The sequence below is a fragment of the Larus michahellis genome, chromosome 1 (genome assembly GCF_964199755.1).
Source record: "Larus michahellis chromosome 1, bLarMic1.1, whole genome shotgun sequence".
Classification (NCBI taxonomy): domain Eukaryota; kingdom Metazoa; phylum Chordata; class Aves; order Charadriiformes; family Laridae; genus Larus; species Larus michahellis.
Genome location: NC_133896.1, coordinates 84,724,107 through 84,747,847, shown reverse-complemented (window position 1 = coordinate 84,747,847; position 23,741 = coordinate 84,724,107). Strand labels below are relative to the sequence as shown.

The following is a 23,741-nucleotide window of genomic DNA, read 5'->3' as shown; positions in this document are numbered from 1 at the left end:
GCATGAGGATTCTTGGCTTTGTTTGGATCATTCAATTGATTTTTTTGTTTTAATGTGCTGTGCTTTTCTTGTCAAGCTCTTAGATGTTTTCCAATAGATGTCCTGTTAAGGAGTGAAATAAAAAAGTTAAATATGCATGGAAGCTAAAGGGTCCTTTGCCAGACTTGCACAGCTGTATATGTACCCTTCCAGGTGCTCTACTTTCAGTAGGAGAGACAACTGTAACTAAAAAACATTCAATTTCTTCCTAAATATTTTTTCCATACTCAAAGCTCCTCATATTACTGTTTCACAGCTTCCTCTAGGCTCACAAACCTGAAAAGATTTAAGTCACTTTCAGGACAAGTTCCCTTCTCCTGTCCCAAAACATACAAAGCAGTATCTAACTTGTAAATTAAAGCAGTAAATTAACTCTTATTTAATATGTAAATTTTTATGGCTGCAAATCTGGCAGTTCTCATTTAGACTTGACAGTATCACGTAGCTCAGAGATACAGAGCAGTACTTTTACATCACTATTCTTAGTTTGCACGCTAGTGCCAAAAAATAGTCTGTGAATGATGCTGTGGTTACCTAGACATTTTGCCACTTTGTTCTTCTCTTTCATGGGAATGATGGGTAAGCTGGAAAGGAGAGGATGGGAGATAACCTTGCCCAATAGCAATTATCTTCTTCCCCGCATGTTTCTGCTTGTGAATATCAAGACACGTTGCCCAGTTCATAGAACCACTGTCGCACTTGTTACTAGTGCTTCTGGACTCACCTCTGTAGAGATGGGTCTGGAAAGGGCTGTTTCCCATATTTGGGGATATTCTTGGGAACGCAGACCTCAGGGGTGAACACTCTGTTTTGAAATTCATTGAGCGTATTTATTGACTTCAGAGCTCTGCAGGATCGGGGCCAGAGAGCTCAGCTTTTTGCAGATAGGAATCTTTGAGATATTCCAGATTATGACCACATCTATTTCTTGGTCATTTAGTAGTATGTAATCCCGGCGCCTTAAAATTTAGACTGTCCTTTAGAAAATGAGAATATAGTTTATATTTTATTTTTAGTTTTACAAAACCACTGTGTACGTCTAATAACATTAATCTGGTAAAGGAACAATTTCCTTTCAGGAAGGGAGGAACTGTTTTAAAGTTTTGGAGTAATGGATAAAATAACCAGAGTATTCCACGCCTTTTCAGCTTGGAACAAATATTGTTAATTCCTGCTGTGCCATGACCATCTGTGCACAGAGCTTTTTCTAAAATAATTTTATGGCTTATGAAAACTTAATGCTTTGACATTTAAAGAAAAGCTAAGGGGAATTCTTTATTGACTATGCTATTCATGCATGCTGTAGGATGGCTGAGCTAACAATAGATGGAGTACCAGATAACTTCATTCTGCTGTAACAAAACATCTCCTATTCGAGACCATTATCTTTTGCTTGGAACTTCACAGTCTGTTTCTTACAGTGTTGCTAATTTAAACTTTCTCATCCTCATGAAGTCCTTAATATACTGCATTCTATTATTTAATTATCCAAGGCTAATTTGAGCGGCCCTGCTGTCAGTGTCACTTCACTTGCTAGCTGTAGGAGCGTGGCAGCAGCCAAGTTTTGCATTTTTCTCCTCTCCGCCCATGTTCTTCTCAATTGTTACATATCCATGTCTCCCTATCTAGCCTGGTGACAAATGGACATTACCGGACCAGTGCCACACTGTGACATGCTTTCCTGGAGATTACACAGTTCTGGAGAGTCACCAAATTAACTGTGAGAGGATGCCAAAACCAGTATGTCACAGCAATCTTCCTGCTGTTAAGATTGAAGAAACTTGTGGCTGCCGATGGATGTGTCCCTGTGAGTATTTATCTTTGCATGTGTGGCCTTCCTCCCCATCACTTGAAATGTTTGTCAGAAACGTAGTGCTGAATGGAGCTGCTCAGTCATTGCACACATCAAAGATGACCGAGGTGGGAGGAATTAACGTTGTATGCGGCTTAAATAAACAGTGAAGTGTGTGTATCTCACTGATGCCTGGAATGTGTGATGCAAGTTCAGGGCCACTGCAAGCTTATTTTTTACATTAGTGTAGCTACATTGCTGTGTCAGAGAATCTCACACTCCATTTCCAGAGCTGTGTGAAGTGGGAAGGAGAGTGTGTGGAAGAAAACAGAAATTTAGCACAGCATGATATACGCAATGTAGTGTTGGTCCATCTCTAGGCTTGAGGGTTTGGCCTGACCTCAATCCAGCGCATGTATTAAAGAAACAACAACAACAAATGCTCCCTGCCTCCAGAAAACCTCACCCTGAGTATTTGAGCAGAAACGGTGAACGCTGTGTGATTAATGCCTGGGCTGAGATGACAGGAACAGAAATTAAGTGCACCTATGCATGTTTACAGGGCGCAGGGATTCAGCCCTGAGGCTGGTGATCTTAGGAAAATCCCACATATGTGAAAGGAAGACTTGAGGGAGGAAGATAAGAGTGATGATGTCAAGCAAAAAAATGAGCTGGAGCCTCTGGATCACCTCAGTGCACAGACAGATGCTCTGACAACCGTGAAATGGTGTCAGATAAAGGAGGCGGTGATGCCTGGCTGCATGCAGCATGGCACAGAGCATCGCTCCACGGCTGTCACAGGGAAGAGCACTTCATGGTGGAACAAGGGGGTAGGCTCAGCCACTGAGTCTTTTGGTAAACCCCATCCTGGGTTTGGGGACCGAGCAGAGCCTCCTCTCCATGCCAAATGCACTGTAGTCATATGCTCGGTTTCCATAAAGATTAGTCAAGATGCTTATTTTGAATTAAATGTCCAAAAGATCAGATAGAGCCCAATCATGCGTGCTATTACAGCTAAAAATTGCAGAAATCTCCAAAATAGGAACCTGTAGGTGTTATTTTGGATAGTGTTTGAATCCTGTTCAGAGCCTGAATCTCTTTGGCTTTAATGAAGCTGAGAGGACTCCCCAGTGTAATTCTGAAAATTGGGCTTACGCTTAAAATCATATTTACTTTTTAAAGTAAATCACGAGCCTATATGTATCTTCGCTTTATAATGTATAATCTCAATTTGAAACGTCGCCTGCTGAACTGTCTGTTTTAAGAACACTTTCTTCAAGGCACTGCTTGAAATACCTAAGCTGGGGAGCTAGATATTGATCCCTGAACTGTTAGACATCCAAAATTTTAACACCCCAACTTTTAGCATTTCCTAAAAGCGCATTCGATTACTCAAACTCTTTAAAGCTAGCATTTCTTTTTTTCATATATTTCAAAAAGGTAGAAAGATTTTAGTTGAATAATTATAAATATTTTATAAAGTTTAAAGGATACTCTTAGTGATATCTACTTATAAAAAGTGCCTCTGTAATAATTTTCTTAATCCTAAATACATTGATAGCAACATGAAGGCATTACTTTTGGCAAAAATTTCAGCATACATTGGGCAAAAAATGTCTTCATAAACATTTTCTGACAGGATGAAATGAAAATTATCATTTGTACCATTAGCTGGTTATCATGAAAAGACCTATAGTTGACTTCAGATTGCTGCTGTTTAACGTGAACTAAGATTTTTTTAGGTCTTTATGAATTTAGTGAGCCATGATATGCAAAATTTAACTTTTTTTTTTTCCCGAGGTGGTACAGCTTGTGATGAGAAGGGGTAAATTTTCATATGTTATAAGCGGAGGAAAAAATCCCAACCCCGTCCAGTTGATCAAAAGTCCATGGGTAAAGTAGCCTCGTTTCAATGACTACTTAGCAAAATTAGGGTGATGCTGTGTCAACCAAAGCAACATCTGTAGCTGGCGGGAAGGCTCATTCTGATGCTGCGTATGCTGAAGTCAGAGCCGAAACTCACAGCCATCAGTAAACTTTAGAGATGGGCATAGCAAAGTAGGTGCTTAGTAGGAGGGCAGTGTGTTTCAGCATCTCTTTGTTGTTATGGAGGGAGGCTGGTTAGGTGATCCATGCTGCAGGAGCATGGCAGTGCATGCTTAATTTACTCATGATTCAGTGAAGTAGTGTTCAATTATTTAGAGAACCGGAGGCCTTTCAAATGATTGCTTGACAGTGCAGATGGTATGACAAATGCTTTTGCAAAGAGGAAGTACTTGAAAAACTGTTCTTCCCATGTCATATTAATTGAGTTCAGAGAATAGATCATGAGTTACACCACAAAGATGTTTGCTTGCTGTACTAGTTACAAATTTTATAGCAATACGAAACTGGTCTAGTGGGAGGTGTCCCTGCCCATGGCAGGGGGTTTGGAACTAGATGATCTTTAAGGTCCCTTCCAACCCAAACCATCCTATGATTCTATGATTTGCAACATGTGATTCATGGCTCTTGAGACTTTGTGACCTATTCAATTGATTTAAATGGATTGCTTTAATACATTCTGTGCTACAGAATACCTATGAGAAATTTAAAAGGATTTCCATTATCCTTAGAATTTTTTTTATTGTCCACGAATAAAAAAAGGTTGAGCAATATTGTTTTATTCCCAACTTGTTTCGTTGTTGTTCATATATGAACTTTAAAAGAAGGTGTAGTAGAATGTCTGAAGATGTTCCAGTGCTCCAAAGGGATGTACCTTTTGACAGTTCAGTGCCTGACAGTATACAAGATAGGCTTGTTTTATTATTATTTTTTTTTAAGCAGAAGTTGCTATATCTCAATTAGAAACCAAGTAGCTGAATTATTAACAATGAGAATTTTCTTCCTACACGTTTAACTGACATTGCTTTTATTGTCCTTATTATCTTTAAGCAAAAGATTTGAAAACGCGTAAATCAGAAGCATCTTTTTGCTCAGGGTTGGTTTTTTTTTGGTACTTGTGAGATTATAATCCTCCTAGTCTTCCAGTTTGTGAAGACAAGGAAATGTTTATAATCTAACGACTAGGACACCAGCTATCACTTGGCCATTGGTTTGCGCTCTGCACGTTATATCTCTGCCCTTTTCCTGTTTCCTACCTCAAAAAAAAAAATGTTCCCTGGTATCGCCCTGTGACGTGTTTGATAAGAATGAAGTAATGTTATTTTATTTAAAATGTAATACTGTACAGAGTAAAATGCAATACCATAATAAAAACGCAATGCAAAAGTTAAAAAATAAGTATGTTACAGTCTTTCTACATATAGGGAAGGAATACATTTTCCCTGCTTTCATTTTTCATATAGAAATTATTAATAAGTCACATTCAATGTGAATAAACTTCATGGTAAGGGATTTTCTATGAGTTTTTCCAAATCTTTTTTAATACTAATTGCTATAGACAAAGATAGTTCAAAAAAACCCACATGATGAAGTATTTACCAAAGTTTCTTGTCGATGATTTTCTGCAGCATTTGCAATTCATTACCTTCCTAGCTTTCTCAACTAATTGATTCCATATGCCCATAATAATCGTGAAGAAATAGTATAATTTAAACAAAAGTGAATGCCTATATGACTTTTTTTTTTTTTATTGATGTGCAGGTGTTTGTATAGGAAGTTCATCTCGACACATTGTCACTTTTGATGGGCTGAATTTTAAGCTGACCGGCAATTGCTCCTACACCTTATTTCGAGACATGCAACATGACATTGAAATTCTCCTCCATGAAGGACCATGCAGAGCAACACCAAAGATGAACTGTATGGACTCCATTGAAGCGAAACATCGTGGTGTATCTGTTCAGCTCTTCAGCGACATGGCAGTAAGCTAAATGCAATGAAGTGATCTGTGCGTTGTCTGCTCATGCGATAGAATTTCAGGTTGTGGGGACCTATTTGTTCTCTTTATGCTGTTCCTGTTCCCCTTGCAGCCTATTCTTACGCTTCTGAGCAAATGCTCATTTTAATTTCATGATACAATCTGCATTCACATAATGAGCCAGACACGTTTCTTTTCTTGTTCTCCCTGTTGTGCTGGTATGACAACATCAAGAACATGGGATTTGGCAATGTCTCCCTGACACTTCTGCCAGAAAAGCGGGGCTTATAGACAGGACATACTGCACTCTGATTCTCCTCTGTTGGCAGAGGTCCTTTACACAGTGTTATTATTTGGTGCGTGGGAGAGCAGCCTCTATTCTTCACAAACCAATGCACAACTGGCTAGTTGAAGAGCTAGTGAGTTGGTTCTTACCTTGTGTACAGGTGGACCTCAGCATTAGATGGAAGGCCATCTTAGTATTTATTATGTCTGTTTTATAGGCACAGAAGTATTCAAATTCAATACGAAAGATTTTCAATCTCTGGGTTCCTCAGACACACAGGAGTCAGCTAGCCTGCAAAAGTGATCTCGTCTGGCTCATGTGTAGCAAAATAGGATGGACCAAAACACCTGCACCCAGTTCTACATGGTGATGGACAGCCTTGACTTTCACTGAGGTTTATTGATAATCAGGGTTTGTAGGTGTCACTTTAACTACATGGCATTAGATTGCTAGTCTGCATATACACGAAGGAATGCATTCATGTGGGAAAATGTTGAAAGAGATGTTCATATAATACACAGAATGAAGGTCAATTAGTTCTGTACATTTTTAGACTCAATAGAAATTTTCAGCTTGCCAAATTGATTCTTATGTCCAGATTCAGTTGGATCTTCAAGTACTTATGAAATCAAAATGTGTTTCAACTGTAAGACTGGGTTGATTTTAACTGCTTGCTAGAACTGATGCGATGATCTTGCCTTTTTGAAAACAGGTGGCTGTTAACGGTGAAAGGGTTCATATCCCCTATTCTAGCAGTTTGTTTGAAGTCACTGTTTATGGAGCAATAATGCATGAAATCAAGTTCTCCCATCTTGGACATAATCTGACATTTACTCCAAGAAACAATGAATTTATTCTTAAACTTAATTCAAAGAGCTTTTCTTCAGGAACACAAGGACTTTGTGGTAAGTTTGAAAACTTAGTAATTTTAACAGCTTCCTACTTGGACTTGAACTGTTATATATGTTATTGTAGTTTGTGTGGCCCTGTACCTTTAAAGTCCCTGGCTGAACTGATTCCCTTGTTGTTGGCACATTGCTAATCTATGTAGGTTTCTCTACTACGGCCATCAACATAACAGCTCGTTGACATAATACCGTGGAAAGAACAGGCTACATATCTCTCATGTTTAATTGTTTCACACTGTCCTTTCAAGGAGATTTTTTTTTTTTTTTTTTTGTTAAGAGGGTTTGACTTTAGGTTCTTACATATACATTTATGTGAGAGACACGACCTATGCTTGTAGGGAAGGCGGAAGGTTTGTGAGGGGTACTACTACCTGGCAGAATTAATTCTACGGTATCCTCAATGGTATAATCTATTGTATAGTTTATACTTCTGTGGCATAACTTATACCTCCCGTAATAAGGAAACGTGAAACATGACCCAGGGTTTTTATGCCTCTATTGATAATAGCTATAAGGCATTCAATGAGTGGTCCCAAACAGCCCTGTATGTACTGTGCCTATTTTCTCTAGGTTTATTTTATTGCTGACTGTATTCAGACTCTTTCTTTTCCTTTTACTCACCCTCCTAGGGGTGTGTGACCAGAACCACGTCAATGACTTCACGTTACATGACGGCTCTGTCACTTCTGACAGCAGTGTATTTATTCAAGACTGGGTGGTGGAAGAGCCAGGGAAGATCTGTGAAATCCGGAGAGAAGACAGATGCTCTGAGCACGCAACGAGCCACTGCCGCCTTCTGCTCTCCGATCGGTTTGCAGAGTGCCACAGGCTAATCTCCCCCAACATGTTCTACGAGGCCTGCGCAGAGAGCAGCTGCTATGAGGACGAAGCCTGCGAGATGATAACTTCCTACGCTCACATCTGCAGGGAAAACGGGGTCTGCATAGACTGGAGAACACCCGAGTTTTGTCGTGAGTGGTTTACGATATGTTAAAACTGATATAGAAACTGTCTAACTTGATGATGGTGGTGACAATGACGGTCAGTGTAATGTTAGTTTTTGAATACCGTGTAATGGGGCAGAAGTTCCAAATCAAGTTTCCCATATAAGTGGTATTGCAGATCTGGTAACTGGTTTGTCGTCCACTAAGTTGCATATTATGGAAAAAGCCTTTCTTAGCAAAGTGCTAACTAGTAAAATGCAAAGTACTCTTGCAAGGCTGGAGGAATAACCTATGAAATAAAAATACTGCAAAAGCTATGCACAGGCAAACATGGCTATGTGACAGTACCTGACTCTGCAGCCACCAAACCATTGTGGGGCCAGGTTTGAACTGAGAGCCTGCTCTGATTCTGCCGGGCGGTTTTAGCTGCAGCTAAAATGGGGAAATAGCCACTCTCTGTGGTGCGTTTTCTTGCCAGCACGTGCCAGCTACACTGATCAAACCAGCTGTAATTTACTTTGCAAATCTGGTTCTCCTTCTGGCTGTGTTTTGCTTGTGTTGTGGAGGTGAAGAGTTTGTGCTGAGAAAGCAGTATAGCAGGACGTGAGTCTTGCAAATTGCCCAGAGCCCAAATTAAGCAGGACAAGCATGCTGGTGCTAAGTCCAGATGGTTGTCGTTTTGTATACCTACTCCCCTAAATTCTTATAGTCATAAGAAGTTCTTCCCTAACTTCCTGGGGTTTTTGTTTGTTTTTTCTTTTTCTTTCTTTTTTCTCCCGACAGCCCTATTATGAGGCATACATAAAGATCTGCCCAAAATGTAACATATAGTTAAGTACAAACGAGTAACTCTTGAGGTGGCTTATTCTACACCTTCTGCTGTTAGTCTGTGTGCAGTGATGGTTACAGACATTTAGATATTTTCTCACGGTGTTTCTGGCTTAGTCAGGTATCTGAGATGTGTGTGTATGTATGTTGGCATTTTCTTTCCCAGCCAGCCCCTCATGTAGTGTATTGTATCGCAGTCGTTTTTCACATCTCCTGCCTCTCCAGTTTAGTCAGTTCTTGTTGCCTTGCTTTCTTTTCCTCTTGCCGCCCAGATACTTTTCATTTCAGAATTGGAGAACCAGCATCCTAAAGGCATGATACAGCAAGAACTCACTACATATTTTGGTTTGTTCATGTTTTAAGCTCAGACTGAGGGAATGATGGGATAGGAAGTCAAGAATGTGAATTTGAATTTGTCCTGAGCCTCCAGTTAGTGTCTTAAATATCTTTCCAGGATAAGCTATTGAAGAACACATTGCTGTTGCGGACTGAATCTTTTAAGAAACAACTTAGTCTGTTTGGAATATAGTCCTAGAAAACAGAGGGAGAATACTGCCAACCATTTTCTAAATTTAGTGCTTCAGTCAGGCTTTGCAAATTGAAATGTCCGAGCCTGAATGTCAGTGGAGAACCGTAATAACTCTGCGCGGTTTTCAAATTCCCATCTTGTTACTCAGCATGTACAAGGATAGCCGAAGTTGCCCATTTTAACACTAGTTGCATAAAACAATCATTTGCGTCCTAACAATAGCATCATCTTCTTCCTTCAAAAAGGTGCTTCAATTAGAGGAACATTATGTGAGTTACATTAATGACTAAATAGACACTGTGGCTTAATCACTCTACCACTACGTGTTTAATAACAATGGCACAGTTCTGGAGTACCTTGCTTCCCTACCCCTGTGCCAGTGAATTCTTGTCATTTTTTTAGGTTTTTGTCATGCCATATTGGGACATTTCAAGCAGTACAAGTCCTTCCTGACTGGTCTGCCTGGGTGGGTATATGTACTTGATGGAATATACGATCAAGACGGAGCTTGTTCTCCATCCTGTTCTCATTCAGTTCCACTGCCTGAGCTTTCCTTGCTCCTTTTTGGGAGGGTGCATGTGTCAAGTGCTATCTGGTAGACTTCCAGCTTTGTGTCAGTGGATGGAAGGAAAATTTACTCCAAGGTGGCAATATGCAGTGAGGGAGATTTTTTGATTTTTTTTAAATTTTTTTCCTAGACCCTTGCTTAGTAGACGTGTGCTGCAGCAGCCTGTAGCTTCCATTGATAGCCACGTAACCCTGAGGCATAGAACATGCACCCCTTGAGCAAGCTCACCCTTACAAGTGAATGCCTGCTGAATAGGGTTTCTACTTCACTGCCAGTATGGGCTCTATCTTAATGTAAAGATCATAGAGATTTCTAACAAATGATAGAATGGTTTGGTTTGGAAGGAGACTTAAAGATCATCTAGGTCCAACCCCCCTGCCATGGGCAGGGACACCTCCCACTAGACCAGGCTGCTCAAAGTCCCATCCAGCCTGGCCTTGAACACTTCCAGGGATGGGGCATCCACAGCTTCCCTGGGCAACCTGTTCCAGTGCCTCACCACCCTCACAGTAAAGAATTTCTTCCTAATATCTAATCTAAATCTACCCTCTTTCAGCTTAAAACCTTACCCCTCATCCTATCACTACACTCCCTGATAAAGAGCCCCTCCCCATCCTTCCTGTAGGCCCCCTTTAGGCACTGGAAGGCTGCTATAAGGTCTCCTCGGAGCCTTCTTTTCTCCAGGCTGAACAGACCCAGCTCCCTCAGCCTGTCTTCACAGGAGAGTTGCTCCAGCCCTCTGATCATCCTCGTGGCCCTCCGCTGGACCCATTCCAACAGGTCCATGTCTTTCTTGTGCTGAGGACTCCAGAGCTGGACACAGTACTCCAGGTGGGGTCTTATGAGAGCAGACCACTGCATTGCTAATATTGACATGTGTTGGGATTCAGATTTGTGTGGAGAGGAAGCTTTATTCACCTGGATATAAGCTTGTTTATATAGTGATTAATGAATGGACGGAGATATATTCATTCTGCAGTTACCAAAGAAATGGTAGGTCATGTGAAGGTGACCAAGTCAGCTTTGAACTGTGTAGCTCAAGTAACAGTACCAGTTAGCAAATTTTGCTCAGAAAGCAGAAATACTCAGAAGATAAATGACAGCGGCAGCAGCAGCAGTTGTTAATCTTCGTGTACTAATGTTTCCATGAGTGCTTCTCAGCAGCTCTTTACGCTCATTTATGTGCAATATGGACATACCCTCTAGGTACTTGCCAATACTAGCTTGCAGATAAATTAAATTTAGATAGGTAGTTGATGCTTGCATGGTGTATGAAGCAAACTGCTAGTTGGTACTGCTCAGTAAAGCTGTGGTTCTTTGAGGAGGATGCTGGTGGCACTCAGCAGCTGCAGGGATTCCTGGAAAAATATTTTGCTTTGAAACACCGTTTTTCATGAGCCATTCTGGTTGTTGGAGGGTTTTGTGTTTTGTCTTTCACTGGGTTGTTTAACTGGGTTGCACAGGTTAGAAAGCAAATGCATAACAGGCTGTGGCTGCTCAACTGAGGGGCAGTGATATCTGGCAAAGAAGCAAGAACGAGGGTCAGGAGGAGGAGAGAGAAGCAATAGGATACAAGAAACCTTTAAACCATCTCTGCTAATGAAGGATTTGGGTAGTGGAGCTACACTGAGATTATCTGCTGCTCTTCGTTTGCTGTGTAAGCAAGGCATGCCGGTGAGGACCATAACAGCTGAAGGATTTAAATCATGAAAAAAACCTCAGTAGTACGGGGGTGGCTTTACAACTGCCTTCAGCTGATGTGGGACAGTTTTCTCTTCTTCTTCCATCTCCAGCCGTGCATTCCCACTCCTTGTGCTATGCTGGCAGTAGTCCTCACATGCTGTAAAAGGGAAAAAGGTGCCAGCAGGAAACAGCAGCTGAGGTGAGGAGATTAAGGGGGGACTACCCTTTTTGATGGCAGCACTGATCTATGTTGGTTTAACACGGCCTTGAAACCACTCCCAGGAACACTGGAAAAACCCTTCTAAACATATTCCTTTGGATAAAGAAGACCTGTTAAGGGAGGTTTCAGAAAACTGTGCCTGAGCAGTGCAGGGAGGTTGACTGGCAGCTGATGAGGTGTTGGCCCTGGTGCGTTATTCACTCCAGCTTCATTGTCACTGGTGTTTTAGCTGTCCTTTTGGCTGCACATGACAGTACGGTGAGGCAAAAGGCAAGCCAGCAGTATGTGACCTCTGGAGATAGCTAGCTAGCTGCTATATTATACTACTGATAAGAAAGGAGTGGCATTGTCACCTGAAAGGACGTGGGCCTTTCTCTGTGTGTCACAGGCTTGAAAAGCACCCCTTGCCTAAATATCCATTTAGTACTTTAACCAAGGATGCTCGGTCTTGTCTTATCCATTAGAGCCACAAAGTCAGAGTGAATCTCTGTGCAAACTGTCACTAGATCTTTCACTCTGAATCTTCACTCTACCTTCTGTAGATCCTCATAGAGGTTATTTTCTCCCAACCAGTATCTACTAGGAATAGCTACTGTAATTTAAACGAAAAATAAGCAGCCGAAGAAATGTCAATACTTAAATGTGCGAGATGACCCTTTGAAATAATCATAGGTTTACAGGAAACTGTTCCCCCCCACCACCACCCCTCCGCCCCCCACTTTTCTTTTATTATTCTCTTCCTTGTTTGAAAGAAAAGGTCATGTTTTAACGGAGCCAACAAACAGAATATAATATCAATACGTTATCATAGTAGCATCATACAGGCTAGTACTTGAGGTGTATTTCTTTTGAAACTAATTTGGCAGAAGAATTATTCTTCTATTAGTTGGCTTTTGGCCTTATTTTCCCTTTTGCTAGTACCTGCAGTCTTTTCCTTTTCATTCAGAAACAACAAGCATTTGAGGTGAGCACTGAAATAGCCATCTGGGAGTGTGCCTTGTTGAAATACTTGTTTCTGAGGCTGACTGTGGGGAGTCCTTCGTGCCTTCTCGCATTCCATACCTCTGGCAGAAGTTTCTATACAAAAAACAGAGTTACCTGAAAGTCATGTAGGAGATATCCAAATCTCTGGAGCATGAGGGCAGTGACATGTCTGAGGTGGCTTTCTACGATCGCCTGGCTGTCATTGTGTCAATGGGATGAAAGGATGGTTAGGATGATTTTCCAGGCGTTGCCGGAGCTTACCCCATCTCTTGATGCTGCTTATGCACATCTCATTCCCATGCCCCAAGGACAGAGGTGACTTCAAAACAAGGCCATTCATGTGAGCTCGTTTATATTTCTTTTGCAAAACATAACTACCTAATTTCTTCCTTGAAAAAACATTGCCGTTTAACACAGGCACACAGGCTATTTGATAGCCTCTCTGGAGGCCAGGGCATGGTTCTTCATTCCATTTTTCACACACCTGGCTCCTTAATGCTAGCCAAAGAGGAGGAAGGAGAAGGGGCTGTGTTACATGAAGTACTTTAGAGGCATTAGCATCGGTACCTCCTCTGCTTGAGAGCTGTCCGTGTTCTATGCTGATGGGCATAAAACGCTGCATTAAACTCTAAAATAAATTAATCTAATTTTGTGCAGAGCAGGTTTACTAGATTTGCTGTGGGGCTAGTGGTAGGTAAGCAGGATGAAAGCCAGTGTGCCACTGTGCTTGCCAACACTGGAATAAAAAAGCAAATGACACACTACCTTACTATGTGCTGTTGGATGTATTTTCACACGTTCATTATAGCTGACGTGAGTCCATGACAGGCAATTAGCGCTGGTGCTTACTCTAGGCACCATGTTTACAGAACTGCTTCTGGAAATGAGTTTTTACTGGAAAACGTAGTATAGTCTAGGTGGCTACCAGTACAGGGTTATAAGCAGGTGATTTATCCTGTTTTACTTGGATAGACGTTTTTGTGTTTTCAGAATCCAGCCAAAGCATTTCACAGTGGGATTGGAGTCCCCATCAAGTTCCTGTGGCTTTTCAAGTTCCTCTGCATCTACTGAACTATGATGCTTATCCCCACATACAACCATGGACTCCAACACACCAGAATTAATTGGATTTAGCATGGCTTGAAACAGTAAAGGGTTAATGCTAAAGACATTTCTGTTTCCTTTGGCTGCTAAGAAGGGTGCGTGTAGACAGTTCAGCTGATGAATGCTTGTTTGGTTGGGAGCTTGGGTCTTCATTCAGTAATTTTCTTTCAGTGTTTTTTGTCAGGGGACTGAAAAAAAAGTTTTATAAACCTCACAGCAGTCACAAAATGGGAAATAAGAAAGACTTTTCCAAGTTGAAGCTGTAGTGAAAAATAAGTCGACTTAAGGGACTACACAGTATGGAAGCTGTGTCCATAGGTTTCTTGAATAGCTGTAGCCTTAATTTTGTGTTTGCTTTTAGAGACAATGCCCTCAGTGTTGTGAGCTCATCAGTAAAAATGTTATGTGTTGGCTTAGGGGGAGGAATGCAACCTTCATTGATGCAGTTAATTCCGTTAATAAGGCAACTCAGATAATAAGGAGCAGAAATCCAGCAGGTTCGGTTTTGAAGTATCAAAATGTTCTGTTTGTTAGCTTCCTTTAGTTGATTGTGAACACTGACGCCTATCAAGTTGTCAAAAAAAATATCTTTGTTCAACACTTTAGTCTGTCCTGGATCTCTCCTAACCATGCGCCGTTACCAGTGCTTTGCTAATACACGCTAAGGTGGTTCTAATCTCTTATGTCTCTTGCCCAGCGTTGAAAACAAAGTTAGGCAAGATGTAAAGCTCATGTAAGCCATTGTATCATTATAAGGGTAAGTCATACTTTGTTGGTGCTTGTGGTCTGAAAATGCGGCTTGATGATTTCTGCATGGACTATAATTTAAGCAAAAGCCTTCAATCGTTTTCCACTGTGGATTTCCTTAGTTTTAAAATGTATTTTCAAAGCTGTTAGTGGCTGCAGAAGGCAAACTATGTCCATCAGATGATGGCTTTCAAAAACCTGAACAGAATTCTAAAGGACGTGTGAGTGGAAACATTTATCTGCCTTTCAGGTCTCTTTATCTAAATAGGTTTTTTTTCTGTCTTCCTCAGCAATGAAATGTCCCCCATATTTGACATATGATCACTGCCACAAAGCCTGCATAAAGCACTGTGATAATAGTACCAAACTCAGTGTCTGCAAGGATTATCCCACAGAAGGCTGCTTCTGTGCAGACAGACAGGCGATTTTTAATGACAGCTGCGTTGATGAAGAAGTCTGCACACAATGTGTCAGTGAAGATGGCACGCACCATCAGGTAACCATGTACTTAGCAGCTTACCTTTGTAAGTGGTTGGGGTTCGTACTTTTGCAAGTAAATCTGTCATAAGTCTGTTTTCCCCTTTGGAAAACAGTTTATTTTCTAGCTCAGTTCCTCATAACCGGCCGGCTGTCAGCCCCATGTAGCTCCCCTAGTGTGAAATTGGCTGGGATGGATATAAAATTCACAGCTGGGACTGTCCAGACCCGGAAATGCATGACAAATCTGTGTGGAGGGGAGGTCTAGAAGGAAGAGAGGAGGGATGGCATAAGTCAACATTTACCAAGATAAACACCCTCATTCAGCAGACTTTTACCAGTAATGACAATTTAATCATAAATCTGGAACCCTTGCTTAAAATGTATCGTATTGTCTTTGCAAAGCTTGCTGTAATCTTTTCAGTGATTGGTGTGCAGCAGTGGGACCAAGAGGACCTTAAGTGAAGTCATATTAGCCTCCCTGCTTTTTTTTTTTTTTTAAATGAGAATCATTCATTAGATAAAATTCGTCATTTTAGTTTTACTGAAAATCCACTTTCCTCAGCTGAGTCAGACCTCTCTGTGGCGGAACGGGATTGGGAAGAGCTGTGGGTGCCAGGCTGCGGTGAAAGAGATTGCTGATTTCCCTTTCAGCATCACACAGCGGCTGCGCAAGCTCCTCCCTGTGTCCCCTGTTCCAAGTAGCAGCGGCTGTTCCTCTTCGCCCCCAGATACTCAACCTTTGGAGTTTTCACCTAAATCAGACAGTCCTCTTAAATCTGCAATTTTGTTACGGGACTTTAAGAAGAAGGGGCTTTAATTTCAATACTTTATGGGCTTTAGATTCTTAGCAAGATTTTTCAATGGTCTTATACTCAGCAAACCTGCTGTCAAAGACATAATTGTTTCTGTAACATCGATCTTCTGTAAATAACAGAAGTCTATGTGTGTGTGTGTGTGTGTGGATAGTCTATTCTTTATGTAAAAAGGTAGATTTAAAAAAGTAAACGAATGTATGTACTCTGAATAACTTCGTTTCACGCACACAAATTTATACTTGCATTTAGTTCAGCAAGAAATGCGTTATAAATGTTTGCAGTTAAACTGAAAGGGAGCATATACTATTTGCAGCTGGAACGTCTCTTTAAAATAATGTTTGCGTTGATTAACACGGTGACAAAAGCATCAAGCACAGCAGAGAGAACACCTTTCTTTAGGCGGCAGAGCACCAGCGAGCAACGCACTTGACTCAGGGAGGGAAGTGTTCCAGGCACTGCTTTGCCAATGCGAGAGTCGCACATAGGGCAGGTCTGGCCCGCATGTCCGTGCATCCCACCCCCACCCAGGAAAGGTCCACTCCTGCCCGAGGGTCCCGCCTTGCCACGGCTTGTGCCTCAGTGCTGCCTGCTGGCACTGTCACAGCCCAGCGCCATGGAAAAGAGTTCACTAAACACGATCCTGAGGGTTTCCTGCTGCTGGGCAAGGGGCTGGTACAGGAGCCTCACAGCGCTAACTGCCCTCCTCCGGCATACGTACCCCATGGATGTGGGCAGCGAGAGGGCAGACCCAGGGGAAAGGTGTTCTGTTACACAACTGCATCATCCGAATCAAGTTTTTCAAATCAAAAGGTTAGAGTTTTCGGAAGGATTGAGCACACGTAGCTTGTCTTAGCTTTTATTTTAAGGTTACAGCATCTCCACACATGTGGCCACGATTACTTCTTTGTGTTCTCTTTCGGGTCTTTGTTTTAAATACAGTATCATTGGTATGTCATAGTGTAATAAAAGGAATAGAAAAAAGATCTTTTTATTTCTCTTGAAGGAAAAAAAAATAGCTTGCAATGTATACAATCACTGCCCTAAATACAGATCAGTTGTGCGCAATTCTTGGTGACCCTGACAACTCTGGTTATTGTATCGTGATTCTATATGAAATGGCTATTGCAAATGCAGATTAAAGTCCAGGATCTGTGTGTCTTAAATCCCTGAATCCTCAGGCAATGCAGTGCACTTCCCATTTAAATAATTGTTTCAAGCCCTCATGGAGAAAAGCTCAGCGCACATCTTGGGAATAATGTCTGCAGCGATATCTACTTGTTTCTGCAGAAGTTCTGAAATTCATGAGTTGTTGCATGCCCCTTAATGGGGTTTTAACTCTGACAACCTCTCGTCTGTACCCCGATGGCAAGGCTTAGATGCAGCTGCTGTGTGGATGGGGAGGTGGAGGGCAGGGGAGGATCAGCTCACACAGCTGATTTGCGTCTCCACCATTGCAGGATTAGCTGTGTGAGCAATACAACAGGCAGTGCAACTGGTGGTGGGTTATGATTTCCTTAACCCCCTTCTTTCCCTCTGATGTTCGTTCCTCTCTTCCTTTCTACCTCAGATTGTGCTTGGGCTTACAGAATTCTCAGTACCAAAACCCATATAGGGCTCTGCTAACACCATGCTCTCTCTTGCTGTGTCTTCTGGTATTAGAAAGTCCTACTTATGCTGAAGAAAACCTGTGCAAAAATCAAGGCTGCTGAAAATGTTAGAGCAGCAAATATTGTGTTTCTCTTTCTCTGTGTCTTGAAATGTCTGCATGCTTTTCACATCACCACCTGCAAGTGTAGGCATTCTCTATCAGCTGTATTCTCAGGACTTTTTAACCCTGAGGCCATTGAATGCTCTGGCAGAGGGTTCTGAGTTATTTTTCCAAGCTCTGAGATAATGTTCTTTACTAGCATCAATGCAAGCTTTCTTTGACTAAAATAGATTTCCTATGGATTAACCAATCCTATGTGATTCATTTCCTAAGCTTTGTTAAACCTCTGGTTGGCTTGTTCTAGCACGCCTGGCGTCTTTATCCTTGCCATGCCGTTAACCTTTGAAAGGTTAAACTGTCCTTTCAAGACTCCTGTGATGGCTTAAAATACATAGATATCTCTGGGCACAGGTTGCAGTATGCTTAGATATTTCCTTCTTTCTTTTTACTGAAGGTCTCGGCAGACGGTTATTTTTAAACTGCACTCCAGGGTTTTCTGGATGACACCTTTTCCCTTTGTGGCACCCTAGCCTACTCTACATTTTCTCACCCAGAACCTGGATCAATTGAGCAAAGTAACGTTATTGTCCCATAGTGCATCTTTTCATTCTTACCTCCCTATTCACATGTGTGTTAAATGCGGATAGTTCTTTACAGGTAATTTCATCTTTAACCTCAATGATTTCCCCCACTTTCACCAGAAGGAGCAGTGGCTGAATAATGATACATTTTACTGGCAGTATCTGAATGTGCTTGTTACCTCCAGTAATGTCGCCATAGTGATTGTTTCAGATTTGGGGTTACTAATAGTGCTTTTCCAGTCTTCAATCCAATGGGAAATCAAGTGATGACACCCCCCATATTCTTAATAAAAAATATGCACCGTTTATGTCTCTCTGTTTAAGTACTACTAATTTGGGAAAGCAGCCACTTCCATGTATTTCCCAAAATATTGTTGTTTCCCTTATTACCACTGAACAGCCAATCATGGTATGTAGTTGCACAAGTCCACTGTTACTCACAATAGCCTGAGATTGCATTTATAACGTCGGAGCATTTTTCATGCTTAAAACAATAGTAATTCCTCACCCCATTCATGCATTCTTTACATCTTTTGCTAAATTGGTACACGACAGTCATTTCAGAATTATGTGTCTCCTTAGGCTCTTACAGTTAACAGAGCAAACAACCAATCCTGCATAGAATCTTCTGGTTTTCCCATCACTAACATACCAGTGACCAGAATATTTGATTTCTTTCTAACAATCAGTTGGGTTTTTTTGTTGTGTTTGTTTTTTTTTGTTTTTTTTTTCTCATGCAGCACATGGAAACGTGGATTCCTGACAGTGAGCCTTGCAAGATGTGCACGTGCCTTGATAACAAGAAAGTGAACTGCACGGTCCGACCTTGCCCTACTGCCAAACGTAAATTGCTTTAACTCCACGTATGATTGGACTTCAGTTGATATTTTTGTTACCTAGTTTTCTAGGTCATATCCAAACTTGTTTTATGGATGTTTTCTTCTTACTACAGCTGTTCAGTGTGGTCCCTGTGAAGTCCCTCGTCTGCGCAGGGACGCTGGCCAGTGCTGCCCCGAGTACGAGTGTGGTAGGTTCTCATAAACTGTTGAAATCTTCTTGGTCCATATTTTTATCAGATGCTTCAAAAGTATACAATCCCTTCTTTTATTTAATGCAATGCTCCATTTTTGAAACCACTGAATGACTGTACGATCATCCGTTAGGAAAAATAAACAGCTCCTGAGGATGTGAGTGTCTATTCAGTTCTGACTTGACTTTCTCCCTCTTTCTGTAAGAGGTGAGGAAGGGAATGGACCAATTTGTTTTTGTCTACATGACATTAGAATGGTCTCTTTTCAAATATCTGTTTTTGCATGGTCTATATTTGCAAATTAAATATAACATTAGAACCTTAATCCTCATAACCCAAGCTTGAACTGTTCCCTAAGCTATTTTGAAAACAAACTCTGACTTGCTGAACTCTTACTTACTTCATGTTTTAGGATAGCAATTGAATGTAGGGGAAAAAATTTTAATGGGGACATGCATGTGTGTGTGTGTGTCTTTTCTTGAGGACTAACTAGTCAGGTGTGGTCTTACACACTCTCTCAATTTTTCTTCTTAGTCTGTGATCTGGTTTCCTGTGATTTGCCTCCTGCCCCTGTCTGTGAGTTTGGCCTGCAGCTTGCTCTGACCAACCCTGGAGAATGCCGACCCAATTACACATGTGGTAAGATATTTTTTTTTTTTTTTTAGCAGGGAGTGACACTGGAACACTGCATTTGAGCAACACTGACAACTTCCTTTAGACATTATTTTTTCCCTCTGAAAGGTTTAATTTTGGAGCCAACGGACATGTAATGATTTCACAGACTTGGAAGAAGGGTATTGTTGGCCCTTTCTAAGCACACTTTTGAATTAAGGAAAAGAGAAATACTTGACTCTTGGACGTGTGTGCTCTGACCTTTATGCTTATTTTATGAATCTTTTTGATTGTGTATGAGACAAGAATATTTTGGCAGGGTAGGAGCTTTTCCTGAACCTGCAGCACAATCTTTGACCCGGGCCTTTTATATCTGCATTACTTGTTAGTCTTTAAGTAGATTTATAACTGTTTTCAGTAGCGATTAGTGCCTTGCTGCCAGAGAACTGTCTTGTTCACTTGCAGCAGCACTCTGAAATGCTGTGTGCTTGACATGGGACCTGCCTTTTTCTGCTAGCGTGTAACAGAGAAGCATGCAGCTTAGTTCAAAGACCTTCCTGCCCACCGCATCGAGAGCTGACTGTTAAGAAGACCGAGTGCTGTGATGAATACGAGTGTACCTGCAGCTGTACAAACTCGACAGTGAGCTGCCCTCTGGGATATCTATCCAGATCTCTCACCAATGACTGCGGCTGCGTATCTACCACCTGTGCTCCAGGCAGGGTAAGGGGAATGAAGTGTCACCTCCACAGACGAGGTTATCTTTTATACATGGAGTGACAGCACCAAAGCAAGCGGCCAGCTAGGTATTAACAGACCCCCAACAAGACTACCGGATAATGATGCCAGGGCATTTTTAATTTACATGTGTCTGAGAGAAATACACTGTTGCCTCACACTGTTGCTTGTTTTATTACGGTCATTTATTCTGACATAACCAGTCCATTTTTTGTGACTTTGACATAATCAGATTTTACATGTATATATGTATAGAAACCAAAACCACGTGAAACTTCAAGGTCATTCAAGCATTAGGATTTTCATAGGTAACTTTTAAATTTCTAATTTGCTTCTGGATAACAGATGTACATGCTTTTGGATCAGTATAGATACTATATATTCTTTCAATCCTATACTAACTTTATTGAAATGTTTGGGACACCTAAACTCCTTGTGCCCATTGATTACCTTTGCCTCTGCCTGAGGAGGCATTGCATCTTATATGAACTATATTGCCACTTTTAAATTTTTGTTGAATTAATACCTGATTCTATTAAAGCTTCACCAGGATATTTTTTTTTCTTATTTTGCCAACCTTTTATTAAGTTGTTATATTATGTTAACCCCTAAGATAAGGTTACTTAGAGGAGAGGTTGAAGGACAATGTAACCTTTTCATTGAAGCAACCTTACCTAAGAGCATAACATAGGGTTACACTGTCTTGCAGCTTAGGAGAGCTATCCTTTCTTTTCTGTTGCTAAGTAGTTCATGACCTTGCATAAGTCATTTTATGTCTTCATGACTTTCTTGCTATATCTATAAAAATAAATGATGTTCATCTCTTCAATAACATACTGTAAAATTTACTAATAGAAAGTGCAATACAAGAGATGTCACTATTTTTGTAGTAGCTTTGATAGCCTAAGGATACAAGACAATGAATGCTTGTAGCTCAAAGTAGGATCTTTTTGGATCAGCTGATTTACTGGGAGAAGTTTTGCATGCACAGCTCCTTCTACAGGACTCACTGTTTATTATCTCTAAATATTGGGTCAAATTATACTTCCAGGGAAACTGAGTCAGACCCTGGACAATTCCACCGACTGCAGATAAAATTCTCCAATTTATTTTTTATAAAACACTAGCTTTGGTTGCACTTGTTTGCTTTTCCTCATCAGCGTGGCCACAATTTTAAGACCTGTAGCATTTCTACTGGGTTCAAAATATTCCATAAAATCTATAGAATCATAGAATCATTGACTGGTTAAAGTTGGAAGGGACCTTAAAGATCATCTAGTTCCAACCTCCCTGCCATGGGCAGGGACACCTCCCACTAGACCAGGCTGCTCAAAGCCCCATCCAGCCTGGCCTTGAACACCTCCAGGGATGGGGCATCCACAGCTTCTCTAGGCAACCTGTTCCAGTGCCTCACCACCCTCACAGTAAAGAATTTCTTCCTAATATCTAATCTGAATCTACCCTCTCTATGGTAGGTTTCACATCTTAAAAAGTAGCCTTTTGGAGCCAGCAGTGTGCCCTTACAGCAGCAGTGTACGTGTAAGTGCTCTTTCATGTATTCATTGTTACATTCAATAGGTCTGTGTGCACAACAACATAGTCTACCCTGTTGGGACAACCTGGGAAGATGGTTGCAGGGAATGTTCTTGCACGAGTATGAGGGATGATGTTACAGGACTTCAGATGATGGAGTGTCATGACAAAGCATGTAACACGTTCTGCTCTCGGGTGAGTAACATTTAAATCAGTACATTAGCCAGCAGGGCCCTGATAGGGATCTGAAATGGTTACTTTTAAACCTGCATGTTTAGAGAAACCAGAGAAAAACAGAAAATAAGTGTTGTAGCAACGAATTATCTTGGGAACAGGGTTTAAGAGGGCCTGAACATTACTGACTTTATTTTAGGGTTATTGTTTTAAGATCATATCCTGCTGCCAAGGAAATCAGTGACAAGTTTATTTTATATTTCAATAAAAAGAGAACTGCATCCTGAAGTGTCTGTCGTTTGCACCACTTGCATAATAAGTACTCATGATGTCTGAAGTTCAATTTCAAATGACTGTTCTAGGTGAAGTTCACTTTTTGGAGAGCCCAATTCAGATCTGTCTATTGCTCAGCTCTGCCCGTTACAGCATTAATAACACCGCATGCTGTGGCCTTTATTATGGTCGGACATCTGCTACACGCTATAAAATTACGTGGTCTACTTTTGGAAGCCTGCAAAGGAAGTATGAGCTGCTTTGTTATATTGACGTAGCTGGTCAAGCAGAAGGAGACAGATACTTTGTACAAAAAGTTGGTAGAAGAATTCTAGAAAGGTCAAAGGACTTGGTTACAAGTCAGCAGCGCTTGCCTGTGTCATAGATTGGAATGTTTTGACCATAAAATGATTTGTGCAAACAAAAGTTCAAAATGGTTTTTAGACTTCCTTTAAACTACCCAATTTGGATCCCTTCCCTAACATTTCTCACGTGAAAATAATGTGGAGAATAAGGAAGTAAAAAAAATCACTGTAAAATTAAATGTGATGCCCTAGAGTTGCATTTTGCTGTGGTATCTAGTACCTTGTACCCATAATCCTTAAGCATTCCCACATCATAGCTTCATGAAGTTAGGGCGGATGGGCCATTGAGTGAGGACAGTGGAAATACACAGCTTGGCTCTGCAGTAAGAGCAGATGACCGAAGAGGTTTCCCAGCCCAGGCAAGTGCTGACAAATCACACCCCTTACCAACTGCCATGTGGCCAGAGAAGTTGTGCCGCAACCATCAGAGTCTACCATAAATACATTTTGCCTCTTTTTAAAGTTTTCAGTATATGCATGGATTAATGAAGATTGTTCTTGATGGTGTTGGCCAATTCCAGTGGGGAAAATGCACAACTGACTTGAAGGAGCTCCTCCTTAGTCCATGGTCTGGTGTCTTCACAGTCTGCAAGTTCAGTAGGCTGTGTGGGGCCCAGGTGGGGCAACTAGATGTGGCTATCTGGGATTCAGAATGTTCTCTGCAGGTCTTTTGCTGACCCAGGGGTTTCCCCATGGGTTTGTTCTTCCCTGAACCATGAAGTGAAGCCCAGAAGAAGCTAATTTGTTTTTTTTCCTCAGTGCAGAAGCAAAGATGAGCTAGTTAATGCTATTCAGATCTCCAAGTTGCTTTTAAAATATTTATATTAGGCTATATATTGCATTAGCCCACACAAAATTCAAACAGTTGCCCAAGCAGCAAGTGTTTCCAGATGTGTGTTGTAACATCAATGCTTCAAGTGGTCCAGTAACTGATAAAA

At 41.2% G+C, this 23,741-nt stretch overlaps 1 protein-coding gene across 2 annotated transcripts in view; it reads left to right on the top strand.

The window, feature by feature from the left end:
• The window catches only part of VWF (von Willebrand factor), a 146,023-nt gene that overhangs the window by 94,963 nt on the left and 27,319 nt on the right, over positions 1-23,741 (top strand). For both annotated transcript variants that reach the window (XM_074589548.1, XM_074589537.1), the window contains exons 34-43: positions 1,669-1,846; positions 5,477-5,697; positions 6,692-6,884; positions 7,517-7,858; positions 14,785-14,990; positions 18,819-18,921; positions 19,031-19,105; positions 19,643-19,747; positions 20,238-20,443; positions 22,037-22,186. In XM_074589548.1, coding sequence (XP_074445649.1) covers positions 1,669-1,846; positions 5,477-5,697; positions 6,692-6,884; positions 7,517-7,858; positions 14,785-14,990; positions 18,819-18,921; positions 19,031-19,105; positions 19,643-19,747; positions 20,238-20,443; positions 22,037-22,186 — 1,779 coding nt within the window. The remainder of the gene's footprint in view (positions 1-1,668; positions 1,847-5,476; positions 5,698-6,691; positions 6,885-7,516; positions 7,859-14,784; positions 14,991-18,818; positions 18,922-19,030; positions 19,106-19,642; positions 19,748-20,237; positions 20,444-22,036; positions 22,187-23,741) is intronic.